The 21681-nt window shown below is 49.9% G+C and overlaps 2 protein-coding genes across 7 annotated transcripts in view; both read left to right on the plus strand.

Moving 5' to 3' along the window:
* Positions 1 to 109: 109 nt before the first annotated feature.
* Positions 110 to 15896, plus strand: NQO2 (N-ribosyldihydronicotinamide:quinone dehydrogenase 2). Of its 6 annotated transcripts, XM_033863770.2 has the most exons (8): positions 188 to 355; positions 1448 to 1590; positions 1806 to 1830; positions 3106 to 3270; positions 10672 to 10802; positions 12977 to 13090; positions 13998 to 14099; positions 15662 to 15896. In XM_033863770.2, exons 4-8 carry the CDS (start codon positions 3231 to 3233, stop codon positions 15836 to 15838), a joined length of 564 nt encoding a protein of 187 aa, XP_033719661.1. In that variant the 5' UTR covers positions 188 to 355; positions 1448 to 1590; positions 1806 to 1830; positions 3106 to 3230; the 3' UTR covers positions 15839 to 15896. The 6 variants fall into 6 exon arrangements, with proteins under 6 accessions (XP_073666359.1, XP_033719660.1, XP_033719661.1 ...); XM_073810258.1 differs by lacking the exon at positions 1806 to 1830 and having other exon boundaries at positions 110 to 252; XM_073810257.1 differs by lacking the exon at positions 1806 to 1830 and having other exon boundaries at positions 188 to 375.
* Positions 15769 to 21681, plus strand: part of RIPK1 (receptor interacting serine/threonine kinase 1) — a 41224-nt gene continuing 35311 nt past the window's right edge. Inside the window, exon 1 of the mRNA XM_019945101.3 lies at positions 15769 to 15900. The gene's annotated coding sequence lies outside the window, so the exon portion shown is untranslated. The remainder of the gene's footprint in view (positions 15901 to 21681) is intronic.

Consider the following 21681-nt stretch of genomic DNA (forward strand, 5'->3'; position numbering starts at 1 on the left):
TAGGGGCCGGGCTGCGCTCGGGGGCGGGGCGTAGTCTAGGGCGAGGTGGGGCGGTGTTCGTGGGCGTGGCCAGGGCTGCGCTCGGGGCGGGGCCCCGCTGACACACTCCCAGCGTCCGCTTCGCAAAGCGCGTCCGCCCGCCGACGTCTGCGAGTGCGTGGCCCGCGCGGCCAGAACGTGTCGTGGACGTCGGACGTTCTTCCGGAGGAAGTCCGAGTCCTGCCCTTGTCCTGGGCGCGGGCGCTGGCTGCGGTGAGCGTCTGCGCCCACCGGGGAGCGGGCGTGGGGACCCTACCCAGGGCGAGGGTCTCTGCGGGTTCCCACTCCCCGCGTGCCCGAGGCTCCTCTTCTGCAGGTACGAGGCTGGGGCACAGGGTGAGCAGGCCCTTCGCTGCCATCAGCCGCTGCCCTCCGCCCTGGACTCGGGCTGCGCCGACCCCAGTTGCAGACGGGAAGTGGGCAGCCTGGGGTCAGCGAGTGGGCGTCGCGGTGACCCGGCCTGGTTCCGGCTCGGCCTCTGCCCCGCGTACCGTCCAGTCTGTACCAGGCCCTGGAACTCAGCTTCTTTAACTTTAGTCCCTGAGATTCTCAGCCAGAGAAATTCGAGAAGAGAAACGTGTACTCAGTGTATGCTGCCTGCACGGCTATTTCTAGTTCTAGGGGGGATGGAAAGAACACAAGTGTAGGAAGAGAGAAACGGTCGCAGAGATTAGGATGAAGTAATGTACATCAAATTATCAGCCCATTTGATGTGATATATAGAGTTTAACAACCACGTGGCTCTTTTTTCCTGTTGACCTGGTAAGTGTATTAATTTCCGAGGAAGGGGAAAGTACCCCTGCTGTGCAGGGGCAGTAGGTAGGGAAGGTCAGTGGGGGAAGTGTTGGGCTAGTAGCCGACTTCTGGGGCCTCAGTTTCTTATTCTGTACAACTAGGAGAATTGACCAGAGCGGGAGTCAGAAACTCAGTGGCCTCCAGGGGCCTGGCGGGTGATGTAAATAGGTAAACTGGGCCCAGCAAAGCAAGAGGGGAATGCATGCCCTGCTGTAGGCATTAAAATTAAATGGTTTTTAATCAAACCAAAATGTCTTTGGGCCCTGGCCCTAGGGATCTCAGGATGAGGTGTTCCCTGAGTCTGGAGTGACACTGCTGACCTGTCCGAGGTGATCAGGTCCCATCACTCTCCTGCATAACATGCTCCAATGGCTTTCTTTTAGGCTCAGGGTAAAGTCTTTGCCCCTGTCCTGCAGACCCACCCATCTCTTGGACCGAATCTCCCACCACCCAGCGCTCTGTTTTAACCCCAGCTGCCTCATACAGGCTTCCTTGAACACCTGGCTTCCACTCCCACCGCGCGCCTTACCCTCGCTCTTCCCTCTGCCTGAACCTGTCTGTGGCTGTGCCTCGATCTCTCCCCCTGCCCCTCAGTGTTTGTTTTCTCTTCTAGATTGTTGGGGTCACTGAGGAGAGTGATTGTGCCTGAGAGCCCAGGCCCCACCACACGCAGTCCTTCTGTGCCCAGAGTTCACTGCAGACCCTCCTCTTGGCAGCATCCGGAGAGAAAAATACCCATCTTCTAGAATATGGCAGGTGACTATTAGCCATGGGGGAGTTAAGGTTTTTTAAATTAAAATTTTAGTTAGAAATTGAATACCTTGTTATAAAAACTCCAGACAGCACTGAAGTGTATAAAACTTGTTTATAATGTGCACTGCTATCTGGAATTCTCTCGTTTTGTGTTTTCTTACTGTCCACTTCAGCCCCATCAAAATCTAATGCTTATCCTGTCTTTGCTTTGCCTCCAGCCTCTGGGATGACCACCAGGACATAGTAGGTGCTCAATAAATAGATATTAAGTGAATGAGCCCCAAGAGTTACAACGGTTAAAGATTCAGCACGACGCACACCCATCCCATTCTGTGACATCTCTTTATTTCAACAAAAGATGAAAACCCTTTCATTTCAGAACATACACGTTCGCGTTATTTCACACGTCGCGTTGTCCGTTAGCGTTTGTCAGCCTCGGCACTGCTGACCTCTGGGGCTAGATCGCCCTGTGTTGTGGGACCTGTCTGTACCTGTAGGATGTTTAGCAGCAGCCTTGGGCTCTGTCTCCCGTATGCCAGCCTTGCCTCCCTCTGGAAGTGACAGCCAGAAACGTCTCCAAACCTCGTGAAATAGCTCCTGGGAGGCAACACTCTCCCCAGTTCGTGTGTATCCTTTTTCCTTTTAAGTCACCAAGTAGAGTTCCTTTATGACAGATGAGTCTGAGAGGTTAAAATAAAACTGTTAATCATTAATTTCACTTGTGGGATTCAACCTTTACACTCAGCTGAATGCCCCAGAGCTGTTTGCTTCCAACTGACGTTTATATTTTCTCCTTAAGGGCCTAAAGAGAATAATATAAAACAAGAGTTTAAACATTTTGGTCTCAGACGTTCCCAGGAAAGACTTAAACAAATCCCCACAGCTGCCTTCGGTACCTAAGCTCACAGAACCTTCCGAACGAGGAAAGGACTGCTCCACAGGCTGTTGGTATTAATGACACGGCCAGGCCCTGTAATGCTGGTCTTCTTAGAGCCTCTTGCCCTCAGCCTCCCCCCCAAAAGCGGGGCTTGATGCAGGCTCTGCCTCTCCCATGGGACTAGGGATCTGATTTTTGATGTCTTAAGTGTCAGTTTTTGATGGAGGGGAAGGAAGCAGAGCTGTGTGTCAGTGGCTGATGCCTTCCAACAAAGGGTTAGCACAAAAGATCAGTCACGGTAGTTTCTTATGATATTAGGCAACACAGCTAAAACTTACGGAGGATAACCAAAACAGATTGGGCTTTTAAGGAACTCAGTTGTGTTACTCTTGAGGAATTGTAACTTGACTCGTCGTATATTTGTGTGTTAGCAAACTCAAGTAATGATGAACTATGACATAGTTAGATTTTTCTTAAATGCTCATTGTTTTAAACGTGTCACCCATAAAAAGCGTTGGTCTTTCTCGCTTAGCTTCAGCCATGGTGGTGCACCTACATGTTTCATTGTCGTCTTAGTCCTTGTTGCATTTTGACAAAGAGGAATTGTTCTTCAAGAGAAATGGTTTCTTGTCCGGATTTAGGTAAGAAAGTGCTCATCGTCTACGCGCACCAAGAGCCCAGGTCTTTCAACGGGTCCCTGAAGGATGTGGCGGTTGCGGAACTGAGCCGGCAGGGCTGCACCGTCACCGTTTCTGATCTCTATGCCATGGACTTTGAGCCTAGGGCCACGAGGAAAGATATCACTGGTGAGTCATGGAATAAATGCTCTGGTTTTTTAAACTTTCTTCTCTGTGTGTGTCTTCTTACTGAGGTATAATTGACATAACGTTGTATTCGTTTCAGGTGTGTAACATAAGGATGCGATGTTGGTATATGTTGCAAAATGATGACAAGTCCAGTTAACATTCGTCACCACACAATTTCACTTTTCTCCCCTCTTGATGAGAGCTTTCAAGATCCGCTCCTTCATATATGCAGCGTCCTAACTGTAGTCGCCGTGCTGTGTGTGACATCCCCATGACTCAGTCATTTGTAACTGAAAGTTTGCTCTTTCGGCTCTCTCTACCTGTATTACGCACACCCTCCAGCCCCTGCCCCAGGCAGCCACCAATCTGTTTTCTGTATTCACGAGCTCAGTTATTTTTTTGTTTTGTTTTTTAAGATTCCGCATATAAGTGAGATCATACAGTATTTGTCTTTTTCTGCCTGACTTATTTCACTTAGCATGATACCCTCCAAGTCCATCCATGTTGCTGCAAACGGCAAGGTTTCTTTCTTTGTGGCTGAATGATATTCCATTGTGTTTATATATCACCTTTTCTTCATCCATTGATGGGCATTTAGGTTGTTTTCGTATCTTGGCTGTTGTGAATAACGCTTCAGTGAACAGGGGTGCAGATATCTTCGTTTCTTTTTATGGCTGAATGATATTCCATTGTGTTTATATATCACCTTTTCTTCATCCATTGATGGGCATTTAGGTTGTTTTCGTATCTTGGCTGTTGTGAATAACGCTTCAGTGAACAGGGGTGCAGATATCTTTGTGAGTTACTGTGTCGCTTTTCTTTGGGTAGATACCCAGAAGTGGGATTGCTGGATAGTGGCTCTACTTTTAATCTTGGGGAGGAAACCTCTGCACTGTCCTCCACAGTGGCTTGCACGTCGCATTCCCACCAACAGTGCACGAGGGTCCCCTTTTTTCTACATCCTCACCCGCGCTTGTTGTCTCTTGTCTTTTTGACGATGGCCATTCTGACCGGTGTGAAGTGACATCTCACTGTGCTTTTGATTTGCATCCCTGATGATTATGATGTCGAGCATCTTTTCACGTGCCTGTTGGCCATCTGTGTGTTTTCTTCAGAAAGATGTCTGTTCAGATCCTCTGCCCATTTTTAAATCAGATTGTTTGGGGGATTTTGCCTTCTTTGTAATTTTTTTAATTATAACAAGTTTGAAAACAAAGCTTATCATTGCACATGATGGAGAGTTCTCAAGTCAAAAAGGCCTCAGGGCAAGTCCTTTCCCCCGTCCCCGGCCACCCGGTTCCTCTGCCCCCAAGGAAACCAGTGTCACCCATTACCTGTGTATCTTTCTGGAGTGAGTCTGCGCTATCTCTGGATGTACCTAAAACAATTAAGGGCATAGTCTCCATTTTCCCTCCGCTTTTTAAAAAATGGGAACATGTTACATATGTTGTTTTCTTTTTTCCTGCTGCGGAGTCCCCCATTGTATGGAGGAGCCATGGTTTGAGTAGCTGCCACTAATGGGCATTTTTGGTTGTTTCTCACTTTTGCTGTGATAACAGAGCTGCAGCACACGGTCACGGCCATACATGTTTTCCTATCTGTGCTGGTATATCTAGAATGGAGTTGCTGGTCAGAGGGAATGTGCGTTTTGAATTTTCGTAGATAATATCAAATTGCCTTCTGTAGGTGCTGTACCAGTTTACCCCCAGCAGTGTTTGCAAGTGCTCATTTCCTCATTTAACCAATTTTTTGATAATTGCCAGTCTGACAGGTGGAAAAATGGTCCCTGAGTACATACACAGTTTTGTATATGAATTGTAAATATATTTTTACCTATTTTTTTTTTTTTTTTTTTAGTTTTGACTTTACTATTGTGGCTTTTTTCATGCAGAATTTCATTTACTTTTGTTTAGTTGGCTTTTGACCTGTGTGTTTTGTGTCATGTAAACTCTAAGCTTATTTTTTAAAGGTGTTATAGTTTCTGGTATTTGACAGGTTCCACTTTTTTTTTTTTTTTGCGGTACGCGGGCCTCTCACTGTTGTGGCCTCTCCCGTTGCAGAGCACAGGCTCCGGATGCGCAGCCTCAGTGGCCATGGCTCACGGGCCCAGCCGCTTCGTGGCATGTGGGATCTTCCCGGACCGGGGCACGAACCCGTGTCCCCTGCATCGGCAGGCGGACTCTCAACCACTGCGCAACCAGGGAAGCCCTCCACTTTTCAAATTTAAGTATGTTCTCTATTCAGAATTTACTTTGGTGTATGATGTGAGGTGTGGGTCGTTTTTCCCAAGTACTTACCCAGCTCTCTCATCACCATTTATTACATGATCCAGCTATTTGCCCCAATTTAAAAGGCCACCTTCATTGTGATCTGAATTCCCACATGTTTTATTCTCTTCTAAACTTTGTATTCTGCTTTTGTTTTCCTATCCATGACTCAGTACCACATGGCTTTAATTATTTTGGCAAATAATTTATTTAATATCTGATAGAGTTAGGTCACCCTCACTTGTCTTATTTTCTATTTTTTTCTGACTAGTTTTACTTTTCCATAAAATCTTTTGAATTAGCTTTCCAGATTGTCGACTGAAAAAAAAATGCACAACATGAGGGTTGTGAGTTAAGTTTCTTTTGGGGCAAAATGAGGACTATAGCCCAGGAGGCAGCCTCTCCGAGAGCTCTGAGGAACTGCTCCGAAGAGGTAGTGGGGGGAAGTCAGGATATGTGTGAGTTTGGTGAAGGGGGTGCGTGCAGTTGAGCACACAGTTCGGCAGAAGGTTGCTGCTGGTCACGAGGAGCACACGTCTCCATTAGTGACGTTAGTGCTTTTCTAGATACGAAGAGATGCAAGAATTGGGCTCATAAACTCTTCTCCGGGAAAGATCTAACTCTCTGAAGACCTGTTCTGCCAGGTTTTCCGGGAGCACGGGGCGCCTCATTCCTGATCTCCACCCTGAACCCCTTTCAGGGCGTGTTGAAGGTCAGTGGTCACAGCAGTTTGTGACTTAATCCTTGTAGAGGCAGATGGCAAGTGCTAACCTTTGGCTGGCAAGATTCAAAAGGTAACAGATGATCTTTTTTTTAACATCTTGATTGGAGTATAATTGCTTTACAATGGTGTGTTAGTTTCTGCTTTATAACGAAGTGAATCAGTTATACATATACATATGTCCCCATATCCCCTCCCTCTTGCATCTCCCTCCCACCCTCCCTATCCCACCCCTCTAGGTGGTCACAGAGCACCGAGCTGATCTCCCTGTGCTATGCGGCTGCTTCCCGCTAGCTATCTTACGTTTGGTAGTGTACATATGTCCATGCCACTCTCTCACTTTGTCACAGCTTACCCTTCCCCTCCCCGTGTCCTCAAGTCCATTCTCTTGTAGGTCTGTGTCTTTATTCCCATCTTACCCCTGGGTTCTTCATGACCTTTTTTTTCTTTTTTTTTCCTTAGATTCCATATATATATGTGTTAGTATATGGTATTTGTCCTTCTCTTTCTGACTTACTTCACTCTGTATGACAGACTCTGGGTCCATCCACCTCACTACAGATAACTCAATTTCGTTTCTTTTTATGGCTGAGTCATATTCCATTGTACATATGTGCCACATCTTTATCCATTCATCTGATGAAGGACACTAACAGATCTCTTCATTGAGGTCCCATTAAGTTTACAGACGACTCAGCCTCGTGAAGTTCTTTGTGTCCCAGTGACAGGCATGGCTCCTCATTTGCTCGTGGGCTCTTACAGCCTTCCAGGTCTGTTTACGGGTTTTCTTCATGCAGATCTCACGTAATTCTTACTAACTGGGTTTTGCTCCTCTGTGTCAGCAGGTCCCCGGCCTTATGACACCAGGGCTGGGTCTCGTGGAAGACAGTGTTTCCATGGACTGGGGCGAGGGATGGTTCAGGCGGTGATGCGGGCCATGGGGAGCAGCTGTAAATGCAGATGAAGCTTCTCTCCCTCGCCCGCCGCTCACCTCCTGCTGTGCAGCCCAGTTACTAACAGGCCGAGGACCGGTACCAGTCCGCGGCCAGGGGGTTGGGGACCCCTGCTCCACGTGAAGAGGACTCATCTGTGTGTGCGTGTATGTGGCTGCTACTAATTTTCTTACTGTTTGTAGTTTTCAGCTGATTCTCTGGGGCTTTCCTGATACACAGTCAGATCATCTGCAAATAATGATAATTTCACCTGTGGTTTTCCAGGAATTTTAATTTTAAATTAATTACCTTTAATTTCCTTCTGTTTGCAGTTGGGTTAACAAGATCCCCAGATTTAGTATTTAGTGCTGATGGTGATAGCTGACATCCTTGTCTTTTCTTGTCTTCCCTTTTTTTAAAAAAATTTTTTTTATTGATTTATTTTTTTGGCTGCGTTGCGTCTGCGTTGCTGCGCGCGGGCTTCCTCTAGTTGCGGCGAGCGGGGGCTTCTCATTGCGGTGGCTTCTCTTGTTGCAGAGTACAGGCTCTAGGCATGCAGGCTTCTGTAGTTGCAGTGCGCAGGCTCAGTAGTTGTGGCTCGCGGGCTCTAGAGCGCAGGATCAGTAGTTGTGGAGCACGGGCTCAGTTGCTTCGCGGCATGTGGGATCTTCCCGGACCGGGGCTCGAACCTGTGTCCCCTGCATTGGCAGGCGGATTCTCAACCACTGCGCCACCAGGGGAGCCCTTCCCTTTTTAAAAAAAAACAATATTTATTTATTTTGGCTGCGCGGGGTCTTAGTTGTGGCATGTGGGATCTGATTCCCTGACCAGGGATCGAACCCGAGCCCCCTGCATTGGGAGCATGGAGTCTTACCCACTGGACCACCGGAGAGGTCCCTGTCTATTCCCTTTTAATAAACCAAACATTCTTTTCACTGAGCGAACAGCAAAGCAGGGACTGGGGAGATAGAGGATTATGTGGGGGAGCCACTGGTTTTCAGTGAATCGGGTGACACAGGCTCCTTGTATAAAGTATCTTAAATGTGGTGAACAGGTGGGCAGAGGGTGGAAACAACAAGCCCTTCACATGCCCTCCTGGTCCCACATGGCCCCCAGGGACAAGCAGGCGGAGCTTTGTGGTGTGGATCGTTGTAGGTCTTACAAATATCGACAAAATGTGTGTCTGTGTGGAGCTTAGACTCTCCAGTACAGGCGGAAGTGGGGATTTGCTTGATTCACTAGAGCTTCCGGGAGCCTCTCTATGACTGCAGGGCACTTCGCGGCACCTGCTGTAACTTACCAGTTCCCCTGTTGACTTAGGCTTACTTTGTCTCCAGCTTTCGTTTCAAGCTGAGCCAGTATGTTTCCATGGCTCTGGACTTCCTGTCTTACTAAGAAAGTCCTCTCCATATCCTCACTTATAAAAATATTCTCATTTTCCCATGACATTTGGATACCTTTGCTTTGATATTTACTTTTATCTAGAGTACACGTGGCCCATGCACATTTTATTGTCCGTTTACCATTATCAGAAGCACCCCGTGTCCTCTGTGGGCTCCACACCCGGTGGGCGGCAGCCTGCCTGAGACACAGGCTCTCCTGCTCAGGGTCTCTGGTCGGTACAGAACCTCATGCACAGAAGGGTCCCAACAGGTGCTTTGAATGAAAATGAACCCCGGGGAGGCTGAGGGAGGAAGCAGAGCCCTGGCATGTTCTCAGCTGTGGCTGCTGAAGGGCTGGCCTCTCCTTGGGCTCCTCTGCAGGCCGCGTGCTGCAGGGGCCGCACCTGGGCCTCCCGTCGTCCCCTCTGCTGCCGTGTGGGACCCGTGGCCTTGAGCTCGGCCCTCAGCCTTCATCTCCTCTCTGGTCGGTTGGGAATTACCCAGCCTGTCGGGTTGTTACGAACATAGAAAGGTGATGCTGCAGAGCAGTGGTACGTGGGGATCCTCAGCCACTGGTGACTGTTGTTAACACTGATCAGTGCGGTTGGGTGAGTCATGATGCTTGAAGAGAACCCACTGAAGGCCTACATCAAAGTGTTAACTTGGCTCTCAGCCTAGTTGTCGAGAGTTAGGGTTAGAGGGTTAGGGTTACGGTTGGGGTCGGGTTAGGGTTAGAGGGTTAGGGTTAGAGGGTTAGGGTTGGGGGTTAGGGTTAGGGGGTCAGGGTTAGGGGTTAGAGTTAGAGGGTTAGGGTTAGGGGTTAGGGTTAGGGTTGGGGTCGGGGTTAGGGTCGGGTTAGGGTTAGAGGGTTAGGGTTGAGGGTCGGGGTTAGGGTTAGGGTTGGGGGTCAGGGTTAAGGGTTAGGGTTAGCGGGTTAGGGTTAGAGGGTTAGGGTTAGGGTTAGGGGGTCAGAGTTAGGGTTGGGGTCGGGGTTAGGGTTGGGTTAGGGTTAGAGGGTTAGGGTTAGAGGGTTAGGGGGTCAGGGTTAGGGTTGGGGTCGGGGTTAGGGTCGGGTTAGGGTTAGAGGGTTAGGGTTGGGGGTCGGGGATGGGTTGGGGTTAGGGTTAGGGGGTTAGGGTTGGGGGTCAGGGTTAAGGGTTAGGGTTAGAGGGTTAGGGTTGGGGGTTAGGGGTTAGGGTTGGGGTCAGGGGTTAGGGGTCAGGGTCAGGGTTTAGGGTTAGGGGTTAGGGTTGGGCTGGGGTCAGGGGTTAGGGGTTAGGGCTTTGGGGTTAGGGTCAGGAGTTAGGGTCAGGGGTTAGGGTTAGGTGCTGCAGGTTCCAGCCCAACCCCTCCCCACCCCTGCTGCTGCTGCCTGAGCCCCTCCCCTACCAGGCCTTCTCCTGAATCGCTGAGGCCACAGTGAGCTTTTCCAGAGCTGAATTGGAGCATTCACTATATACATGGGGAGCAGACCCCTGTGTGCAGGAGAAGCTTAAGCCCCTCGGCCGGGCTCACAAGCCCTGGTCCGTTCCTGCAGTCACATCACCTGCGGGCCTCCCGGCCTCTCACCGCAGGTCCTCGGCTGTGCTCCCAGTGGCCCACTCCTGGGCTGGCCAAGTTGTCCCGTCTGCGTCTTCTGCCCAGAAGGTCCCCTGCTTCTCCTGGCTGCCCGAAACTCCTACTCCATCGTCAGAACCCTGACTCATCCCCAGGGTGCGCTCCTGACCCGCCCCCGCAGAGCTGCAGCGCTTGTTACATGCGCAGAGTGAGGCCCGCTGCTTCTGGGCCGTGGGGTGTGAGGCCCGTCTGCCGTAACGTTACACCTAGCAAGCTGCGTGGTCGTGTTCTGTGTGTTACCGTGTGGTTGCTCATCCACATCTCCTACCGGACTGTGAGTCCCTTAGGAGAAGGTCAGGACATAGCTTGCTCTCTTTGCGTCCACAGTCTGACCCCAGGGCCTGGCGCGTGCTCAGGTCTCCGTGACTGCCCGGTGACCTGCCGGGGGTGGGGAGTGACGTCCAGGCAGCAGTGGCGCTGGTGGGATTGGCGGGATGGGCCGCGGCTGCCCCTGCGTGAGAACCCCTGTTCTGTTGTTCCAGGCGCCCTCTCCCGCCCCGAGTTCTTCAGCTATGGTGTGGAAGCGTACGAGGCCTGGAAGAAGAGGTCTCTGACCAGCGACATAATCGCGGAGCAGAAGAAGGTCCAGGAGGCCGACCTAGTGATGTTTCAGGTTTGGTTCCCCTCAGATTATGGTAACGAATTTGGTTTGTCCTGTGTGCAGGGTCTTTCCCGGTACTGAGTTCACGCTCCTGGCGGTGGTGCTACGATCTGCACGCTTACTTCTGTCTCGTTGGGTCCGGAGACCCAGGGAGCCCATACCACCCGTTCAGATCCTGGCCCCCAAGTAAACAGCAGGGATTTCCCTTTAGCCTGTGGGTCCCGAAACGTCTGACCCTGCAGACGGTGCTGCCTTCGTTCTCTGATCCCCAGCCCGGGAGGTGCTGGGCTGCATGGAAACCAGTTTGTCTGCGTGGGTGTTTGTCAGAGTAATTTAGGCCAGATGCAACTGCTGCCTTAAGTATCCTGGTCGTCAAGCCCCGTGGGTGGCCTCACCCCCCACCCTCACCTGGTGCGCACTCACCTTTGTCCCAGGCAGGCTTCACTGCACGAGAGCTGCCCAGGACGCTACGTCCACGGCCAGCCAGGCGGGCATCATGGCAGCAGAGTAAATGTGCTTTTGGGGAGTCGTTGGGTGGATAGAAATCCAAGTCAGGCCAGGAGAGAAGGGGATTTATCGAAAGGGTCCTGATCGCTTGGGTCCCAGAAACCCGAGGACAGGCCGTGGCGGGCCTCAGGGCAGTGGCACGGGGTGTGGGGTGTCTGTTCCCTTCCCCATGGCAGCTGCTTCTCTCCGATCTGGCCGCTCTGCCTCTGCCCCACGTCACTAGATCCAGCCTCCCAGGAAGGGATCTCCTGGGTCCACATCGTCTCTGTTTTCCAACCTGCTGAGGGGCGGGACGTGGGCGGGAGAACAGGACCACCCTTGCGGTGGGCGCAGAGCCAGCTTCCAGACACAGCGCAGAAACACCCCGTAGACTACACCCGTGCACGCGGAGGCGGCAGTCCCGCGCCCGCCCCGCGTCTGCCCCGCCCGCCCCGCGTCTGCCCCGCCCGCCCCGCGTCTGCCCCGCCCGCCCCGCGTCGCCCCGCCCCGCGTCTGCCCGCCCCGCGTCTGCCTCCCCGCGACCTTGACTGCGGGTGTGGTCCAAGTGCGGCCTTGCTTCCATCCTCCTCACACCCGAGTGCCCGCGGCTCCCCACCGCCACGCTGGTAGTCACGCAGGACCGTGCAGCTGTGTGACGATGCCCAGCAGTCCGGCCCCTGGTCCGAGCAGAACCCCACGCAGCTCTGTCTCCCCTTCGCTGCGGCTCCCGGCTGAGCACACGGAGCCCGAGGCTTCCCCCTCCCCCTCTCCTGTAACTGGAAGGTGAACACCTGCCGAGGCCTGTTCCTTCTGTGAGAGTCTTTCTTTACTCTGCCTCTTTTCACTTGTTTTTTCCCCACCCCACCCCTTTCCCCATACTCTGCCCAGAGCCTCTGCATATATGTTTATTTTTTTTTTGCTCAACACTGATAAAAATGTCATTCACCACGATCACTGCTACTATGACCATAGCTCACCACTCACTGAGCATTTACCCTGTTCTGAGCACTGTGATGTGTCATTGAACCCTCACCACAGTGCTGTGAATGATTTGCAAATCAGGCTAAGGAGGCCCAGAGAGGTTAAGTAACTTGCCAACGTCACACAGCAGTAGGTTGTGGAGCTGGGATTTCAGTGCCAAGTCCTGAGTTAGATTCATAGTGAAAGCACGTGAAACACGGGCTTCCTTCTAGCTTTGGTAACAGGTTATTGCACGTGTTCATCTCTTTTCATTGATATTGTTGGATATGGTGTTAGGGCTTCTAACCCTAACGGGAGTGGACTCCAGGAAGACCGTGCTGCTGGTGTGTGGAATTTGAGGATCAGACTTCTCATAACCTACCCCAGCCCGACTCCCAGATGCCGTGTCTCATCCCCAGGTGGGGAAACGGGCAAACTCTTTCCCACACCCTCCCTCTGGCCCCGTGGCTGGGGGTCAGCACCTCCCGGCCCACTCAGTCAGGGGCAAGCAGTTGGAGGCCGTCACGGGGGACGCAGAGCCACCTGTGACAGGGACCAGGACGCTGTCGGCTTTGCCCGCCCCGCCAGCCGTCACCGCCACACCGCGCGCCTAAGAGAAGGGGGAGAAGCCTCCCCATCGTGTTGGTGACATCTGCCTGCCCGGGGAGGAGGCTCCCCTGAACCCCCAGGCAGAGGAATGCGGAAGTGACCCCAGCGCTCCCTGCCTGTTCCACTTGCAGTTCCCGCTGTACTGGTTCAGTGTGCCGGCTGTCCTGAAGGGCTGGATGGACAGGGTGCTGTGCCAGGGCTTTGCCTTCGACATCCCGGGATTCTACGACGACGGCCTCCTCAAGGTACGGCCGGATGAGGGGCGGCGTCCATCGGGGATGGAGGGGGCGTCTCACCATCGGGGATGGAGGGGGCGTCTCAGCAAGTCACTCCTAGTTTGCATTTTTTAACCAAACACTGAGCGCCAACCGTGTGTAAGGCCCCGTGTGGTTACATGGGCGAGAAAGCGTCGCTCCCGAGGTCATGGGCTTTTCTTCCAGTAAGGGACACAGAGCGTCCACGTCTGTCTGTGTGCTCAGCCAGGGTGGCCTGGGGACGGCTGCCGAGGGGCACCTGCTCCACGATGCGGGCTCATCACTGGCCACGCACCGGTTCACCTCTGAGCGTCATGTAACCACCTTGAAAACAGGATAATGCCTTGCCCCCAGGGAAGAGGTTGCGGGGAACCTGGCAGGTGCATAGGACGTGGTAGCTATGGATTTCCCACTAAAACAAATGACATTTTTAATTCTGAGATCCTCAGAAAATAAGTGCATATAAAGAAAACACTGAGTCATGAGATCCGTCTCGGACCGTGAAAAGATGCCACCCTTTGCTGAGTGGCCCCAGGAGCCGGGCACTGCGGGCGGTACCATTTGCCCTCCCAGCCGCTCCAGGGTCTGGCCTCCGCCTCATCCACTCCTCCCCTGCGTCCCTGATGCCTGCTCTCCACCACCCCCGGGACCTGTCAGCTCTGTGTGCACCCCATCCGTTCCTCTGGTTGTCCCCTGCTCTCTCCATTTGATGTAGCTGTCACCTGCAGTTGGGCTGGACGGAGATGGGAATGTGTGTCTTTCCATCAGGGAAGGGTGCAGGGGAGCTGGCCTCGGGTTTTCCCTCCCGGTCGTTAGAAACCTCTGGGCTGGAGTCACAGTGGCCTTTACTACCCTGTCCTCTGGGGTCCCACCAGAGCGTGTGCTGTGTCCTCCTCAGGGTAAACTGGCCATCCTGTCCATAACCACGGGCGGCACGGCCGACATGTACTGGAAAACTGGAGCCAACGGAGACTTCCGATACTTCCTGTGGCCCCTCCAGGTACGCCACACCCTTCCCTGAGCCGCACCTCCCCTGGCACAAGTGAGGTGTGACATAGGCCTGGAGGCCAGACCGTTCGGACTTCCCTGGGTTCAGGAAGGGACAGCCTCTGCCCTCTTTCCTGATTTACTTGGCAGCACTGGAAAGGCTGGCCAGTGAGGAAACACGTGTTATCAGGATAGCCTCTGCCATCGTTTGGTTAGAGGCCAGGCCAAACCTAGTTGGCTGGTGTGCTCTGGGGCACACAGGAGCCCCACGGTGGCCCGTGTGTGTCACGATTCGGGAGGGCAGAGCCATCCACACTCCGGCTCTGCTTCCCGAGGCAGCATCGCCTGGAACCCTGGCAAAAGGCTCCCCGGCCCGCAACCGGCAGCCTTGTGAGTGGGCATGTTTCCATGGAGCCAGCGGCTGGGCGCCTCCCCAGAGCCCACCCCGCCTCCAGGAGCCCGGGACTCAGCTCCGGGCCGCGCTCCCAGGTGGACGCTGGGCTGCCTCTGCGCCCTGGGCCCGGGGTCGGCGAGGACGGCGGTCAGCGGAAGTGCCCTGGTGAGGGGCAGAGCCGAGGAAGGGAGCTGGGGGCCCTGTCCCAGCCCCCCTGTGCTGTAGGGAACTCCTGGGAGACCCAGAGACCTGCATGGAAGCTGCCCATCTAGGTCGTTAGGGGTGTGTGTTGAGCTCGGAAGGGATCACGTAGCTAAGGGTTCGTGCGCTTTAGAAATGCAGGCGGTGGCGTGGGTCCCGGCCTCCCACCCACCTGATGGGGCAGGCCTGGACAGGGTGTGGGTTTAGGGAAGGAGTGCAGACGGAGGACAGTGATATTTCTAGAAGAACGATCTCTGAAAGGAGACGGGATAGTCGTTCCATGTAGTGATGCTCAGCTGCAGAAGCCCGAGCTTCCTCTGCAGAGGCCGAGGGGCCTCTTAGGTGCCATTAGCCAGGCCTAAATTCTTGCTTTTAAAAAATCTTCACCTTTATTTCAGTTTGCAGAAGTACATATCACAGAAAAAAGTGAGATTAGAAAATACAAAAATAGTCCCCTTAATTTCTCCCTTAAAAATAATCACTTTGAATGATTTGATGTATTTCTTTACAGCCCATATATATTTTTAAATATATACTTTTAATGATTAGGCTTATCATGTTTATCTTTTTACATAAACCGTGTGCCACAAATACTGCTTCACGTTTCTTCTTGCTGTTTACATTTAATGCATATCTTGAACAGCCTTCCATGGTGGCACATTGTAGCTAAAATAACCTCATTCTAGAATATTCCATCACATGACTTGCCATAACTTGCCTAACCAGTCAAAACCTAAACTTCAGTGTCTGACTCAACAGCAGAGATTAAAGATTAATGTCAGTTATCAGAGTAGAATTTGGAACTTGCCGCTGCCCAGCACTCTTCACCTCCCTGGTAGCGGCCGTGTCCTGAGGTTCTGGGGCAGTTCCGTTGTTTTCGATTAACTGGTAGCATGAAAGGTGTTCTGTCCCCTTTGGTGACTGAACGGATGGCGTGTGCAGGGCGGCTTCTCATCGCTCTCCTTTCTTTGCGGCTATAGCACGGCACGCTGCACTTCTGTGGATTTAAAGTCCTTGCCCCTCATATCAGTTTTGCTCCTGAATATGCATCAGAAGAAGAAAGAAAGGGGATGGTGGCCTCCTGGGCGCAGAGGCTGAAGACCATCTGGAACGAGGAGCCCATCCCCTGCTCACCCCCCTGGTACTTCGGGCAGTGACCTCGGGGCCACGCTGGGAGGTGCTGGTGTGTGTAATAAACGACGGCACAACAGAGCAGCAGGTGTGTGGGGTGATGTGACTGCGTCTCCAGGGTCCTGTAGGCCGACTCGCGGCTCCCGTCACCCGCTGGTTGTCCCGGATTCTCTCCTGACAGATGTCCGTATTCTCCCAGGCTTTCTTTTCATTTCTAATATTTTTCCATCTCCCTGTCTTCAGCCTTCACGGGTAGTGGTGTTTTTCTGTAGTTCTGGCTTGGAACTGGATTTGTTAGGTTTTGTTTTGTTTAATTCCATAACTCAACTTGAATTTCTCTTTGCATAGAAAAGTGAAGTCTGTTCACAGCTCGTGTTTGAGTGCTCTGTTTGGACTTACTTCTTCCATCTTTTTTTTTTTTTTTTTTTTTTACTTGCATCATGACTGTGAAGTTTTAATTGATCAGCCACTTAACATAGTTTTACAATCCCTGCGTGCCCGTGACAACGAGGTTTCCAAGCAGTAGTGAGAAGGCATCCTGTCAGTGTGTGCGAGCTCGGGGAACACGACTGACAGTAACCTCAAGGTGTGGGCACGTGTAGGTGGAGTGTCTCCCCCAAAGCAGGTTTGAGGAATTAGATCCCTTCCCCCCACCCCCTCCCCCCATCGTCACGGTCATCGTCACTGCCCAGGACAGAGCAGCTGCCTGGGGTCAGGGCCCTTCTGCTTAGTATCCCAGCCCCGCCCCCATCAGACTGTCCCAGCTTCCCGCTGGATCCCCCTCGTCACACACCTTTCACCTTCCTCTCCCCCTCCCCCGCCCCTCCACCCCCCACCATCTTCAGACCCTTTTCCATCCTCATTTTCTTTCTTCTCTTTTTCACCTAATGCATCACCTGATAGTATTTCTTTTTGTTTTGTTTTTAATATTTACTTATTTATCTTTGGTTGCACCAGGTCTTAGTTGCGGCTTGCAGGCTCCTTAGTTGTGACCTGCGAACTCTTAGTTGCGGCGTGTGGGATCTAGTTCCCTGACCAGGGATTGAACCTGGGCTCCCTGCTTTGGGAGCACGGAGTCGTGTCCACTGTGCCACCAGGGAAGTCGCCACCAGATAGTATTTCGTGTGCATCCTCTTCCTTTCATCTGAACCTTCCCTCACTCAGAGCTGTTATCCTCAAATCAGCATCTGATCTCTCAGGGTCATTTCTTTCTGACTCTTTTTTTTTTTTTTTTTTTTTTTTGCTGTACGCGGGCCTCTCACTGTTGTGGCCTCTCCCGTTACAGAGCACAGGCTCCGGATGCGCAGGCTCAGCCGCTCCGCGGCATGTGGGATCCTCCCGGACCAGGGCACGAACCCGCGTCCCCTGCATCGGCAGGCAGACTCTCAACCACTGTGCCACCGGGGAAGCCCTCTGACTCCTTTTTGACGCCACTTTCTTCAGACTTTTTCAGAACAGTCCTCAGATTCTCTTTCTTCCATCCTCCTCAGACCCTTTTTGGGGCTGTCCTCCTCAGATTCCTTCTCAGGGTCACCTCCAAAGCCATTCTTGAAAAGCAAAAACAATACCTTCTCAGCAAACTTGGGTTGGAAGAAATGTCCCCAACCTGATAGAGAGCATCTAAAAACCTACAGCTAATGTTAAACTTTTCTGATAAAATAAGGACTAGAGCAAGGATGTCCACTTCCACCACCCCTGTCCCACATCACACAGGAAGAACTAGTCAGTGCACGTACTGGAAAGGAAAAACTAAAACTGCCACTGTTTGCAGATTATATGATTGTCTACATAGAAAATTTCAAAGATCTACAGAAAAGATGGTCTAGAACTAATAAGAGAGTTTAGCAAGGTCACAAGATACGAGGTCAACCAGCAAAGGCAAACTGTATTTCTATAGACTAGCAAGGTACAGTTGGAAACCAAAAGTAAAACAACATTTATGATAGAAAAATGAAATAATCTCACAAAACATGTACACCGTCTCTGTACTGAAAACTGCAAACAGCTGATAAAAAATTAGAATAGCTCATTAAATAGAGAAACCCATCATATTCGTGGATTGGAAGAATCAGTAGTGTTAAGATGTCAATTCTCCCCATTCATCCATTGTACATCCCCTTATACATTCCCTTATACATCCGTTTAATACAGTTCCAGTCAAAATCCTAGAGAATTTCTGGTAAATATAGACAAGTTGATTCTAAAATGTACAGAGAAAGGCAGAGAAGCTAGAATAGTTAAAACAATTTTGAGAAAGCATACATTTGGCTCCACAGTGCGCAATATGAAGACCTACCCTAAAGCTACAGTAATGAACACAATGTGGCGTAGCAAAGGAATAGATACAAGGTCAACTGAAGAGGGGAGAGAGAGAGGAATAGACCCACACAAGTACAGCTAACTGATTTTTTTTAGCATTTTAAAAATTAATAGACCATTTTAAAGAACAGTTTAGATTTATAGAAAAATTGAAAGAAACTACAGTTTCCATATACCGTATGGATAGTTTCCCCTTTATTATCTTAGCATGACACATTTGTTACAATTAATGAACCAACACTGATACATTATTATTAACGAAAGTCCATAGTTCAGATGACCTTGGTTTTTACCTAATGTCTTTTCTTCTGTTCCAGCCTCCCATCCATGATACCATGTTACATTTATTTGTCATGTCTTCTTAGGCTTCTCTCACCTGTGAGATTTCTCAGAGATTCTTGGCTTTGATGACCTTGAGGGTTTTGAAGAATACTGGTCAGGTATACCGGTTGTCCCTCTACTGGAATGTGCCTTTCTTCCTCATGATTCGCCTGGAGTTATGGTTTTGGGGAGAAAGCTCACAGAGGGAAAGTGCTATTTTCATCACATCATATCAAGGACACATACTATCAGTACGGTTTATGATGGTTGATGTTGAACTTGATCTGATCAGCTGGCTGAAGCAGTTGTATTGTTTCCCCCTTTCCATGCTGTGTGATTTGGAAAGAAGTCACTTTGTGGAGCCCACACTTAAGGAGTGGGAGTTATACTCCAACTCGCTTAGACTGGAATACATACATAATTTATTTGGAGTTCTGCGTAGGAGATCTGTTTCCCCTCCATTTATTTATTCAGTCACTTATCTGTATCAATATGCACTCATGGATATGATTTTCTACCTTAGGTTATAATCCAGTGCTACGTTTTAAGTTATCTTGCTCATTGTCTTCCAACTTCGGCCATTGGGGACCCTTTTAGAAACAAGATCTGGTCACTAGGTGTGCTGGTTGCTATGGTACAGTGTGATTTCTTTCAGGCCCCCTTAGCTGGTAGAGCAAAGAAATGTATGTGTGCCACCAACTCACGTGTACGCATGTATGTGTAGATATTTTTCTATGTAGCCATCTGTGCCTGCATTGTTTTACCATCATCAACTCTGTCCCTTACATGTGGATTATTCTAGCCTCCTCCCCTTTCTAATCTGTAAATTCCCATTCTAATGACAAGAACCCTGGCTTTCACCATCCACTACTCAATTGTTCAGGTCCAGCAAACACGTATGGCAGTGTCAGAATTGTTAACGTGTGTACCGTGGGAATCAACTTTATCAATTAGAGCGTCGTCCCGTGTGCAGTTCCTTTTGCCTTTAGCCTATGGACTCCAAAGTGACTGAAGTCCCTTCCCCCTGCCCCCACCCTCCTTGGGGTGGTTGTTTCATACTTTTGTAATACAATTAGACTCCCTTGTCACAGTCTACATTTTTTCCTGGAATCTCCAGACCTCCTAAATTATTATTTTTCTAAATCGCATACATTAAAGTTCACTCTTCGTGTAGTAAAGTTTTACGGGTTTTGACAAATGTCTGGTATTATGTATCTACTATTACAGTATCATAGAATGGTTTCACTGTAATAAAATTCCCTGTGCTTCAACTATTCATCCCTCCCCTCCATACCCACACCTCTGACCACCACTGATTTTTTTTTTTTAACCACTGATCTTTTTTTGTATGTATAGTTTGCCTTTTCCAAAATGTCATAGAATTGGAATCCAACAACATGTAGCCTTTTCAGACTGGCTTCTGTTACGGAGAAATACGCATTTACGTTCCTCCATGTGTTTCTGTGGCTTGAGAGCCCATTTCTTCTTATTGCTGAATAATATTGCATGTATGTACCATAGTTTATCCTTCATCTGTTAAAGGACATCTTGGTTGCTTTCAGCTTTGGGCAGTTATGGACAAAGCTGCTATAGACATCCATGTTCAGGTTTTTGTGTGGACATGAGTTTTCAGTTCATTTGGGTAAATAAGTAGGAGTATAATTGATGGATCACAGGTAAGACTGTGTTTCGCTTTTTAAGAAAGTGCCGAACTTTCTTGCACAGTGGCTGCACCATTTTACATTCCTCACAGCAGTGAAAAAGCTACTTATTTTCCATATCCTCTCCAGCAATTGGTATTTTTGTGTTTTGTTTCTGATTTTAGCCATTCTAAAAGGTGTGTAGTGATGAAAATAAGTAAACAACTCATTGTTGCTTTAATTTGTAATTCCCTGATGACAAATGACGTTAAGCGCCTTTTCATGTTTTTTGCCATCTGTATATTGTTTTCGGTGAGCTGTCCAGATATTTTGCCCATTTTTAATAGAGTTGTTTGTTTTTGTATTGTTGAGTTTTAAGAGTTTTTAAAGAATATTTGAATACAAATCCTCTATCAGATACGTGCTTTGCAAATATTTTCTCCCAGTATGTTGTCTCTCTTCATTCCCTTAATAGTTTCTTTCCACAGCAGAATTTTTTTTTTTTTTTTTTTTTTTTTGTGGTACGCGGGCCTCTCACTGCCGTGGCCTCTCCCGTTGCGGAGCACAGGCTCTGGAGGCGCAGGCTCAGCGGCCATGGCTCACGGGCCCAGCCGCTCTGCGGCATGTGGGATTCTCCTGGACCAGGGCACGAACCCATGTCCCCTGCATAGGCAGGCGGACTCTCAACCACTGTGCCACCAGGGAAGCCCCCTATTCCTTTTTAAATGCATAAACTCTCACCCTTTGAGATGGTCACAGGACACCCAATGCACTTCACTCCTGTCTCTTCTGACTGAGACTTGATAAGAGATATTACAATATTGTAAAGGCCTAATTATTTCAATTAAGAATAACTGTATTTTGGTAGAGCAATCTTTTTAGCGTCTCTCAGAAAATGAAGACCTTAAGAATCACACCTTGCAACCTAGAGATTTCATCTGCTGGAGTAATTACCTCCAGAAAAACTCTCTTCAACCTTGCTGGAAAGGCCCCTATCAAGTACTGCTAAACCAACCCTTGTGCCACCAAACTACAAGGAATTGACTCTTGGATTCACATGACACACTTAAAGAAAGTGCCAAGCCCTGACTAGACCTGCACATCACCTGGTGACCTGAAAGTCAAGATTTCCCAGAATTGAAGCAGATGACATCCGATGAGACATCTTTCCCAAAATATCCATTCCAGGCCTGTTGGAGTTTGTCACCAAACCTTTGATGATGACATGCTCAGATGATCTCCAGTGTCTATGATCTTGGTAACATATGAACTTTAGATGAAAAGTGCCTCACAGTTCTCTCTGCTCCTCTTCAATACTCAAATGTAATCTCAGTAGGTTTGAAATCTGCATTTTCCCTCTGATGTGAGACTGTACACAGGAAAGGTCCTCCCTGGCACTGAGGTACAAAAAGCCACTGACACCAAAAAAACCCTCATGCTTGATCAGATGCTTTCAGAGAAAAATTTTGATCAAAAGGGGGAAATGTAAAAAACACAAACAAAAAAGAACAGAAACCTCAATGAAAGAGAGTCAGGAGGTCATAAAGGGGAAGGGGGAAGTCTCACACCCTGCAAAAATAGCAGGGACC

This window comes from Tursiops truncatus, chromosome 10 (assembly GCF_011762595.2).
Source record: "Tursiops truncatus isolate mTurTru1 chromosome 10, mTurTru1.mat.Y, whole genome shotgun sequence".
In the NCBI taxonomy this organism is placed as follows: domain Eukaryota; kingdom Metazoa; phylum Chordata; class Mammalia; order Artiodactyla; family Delphinidae; genus Tursiops; species Tursiops truncatus.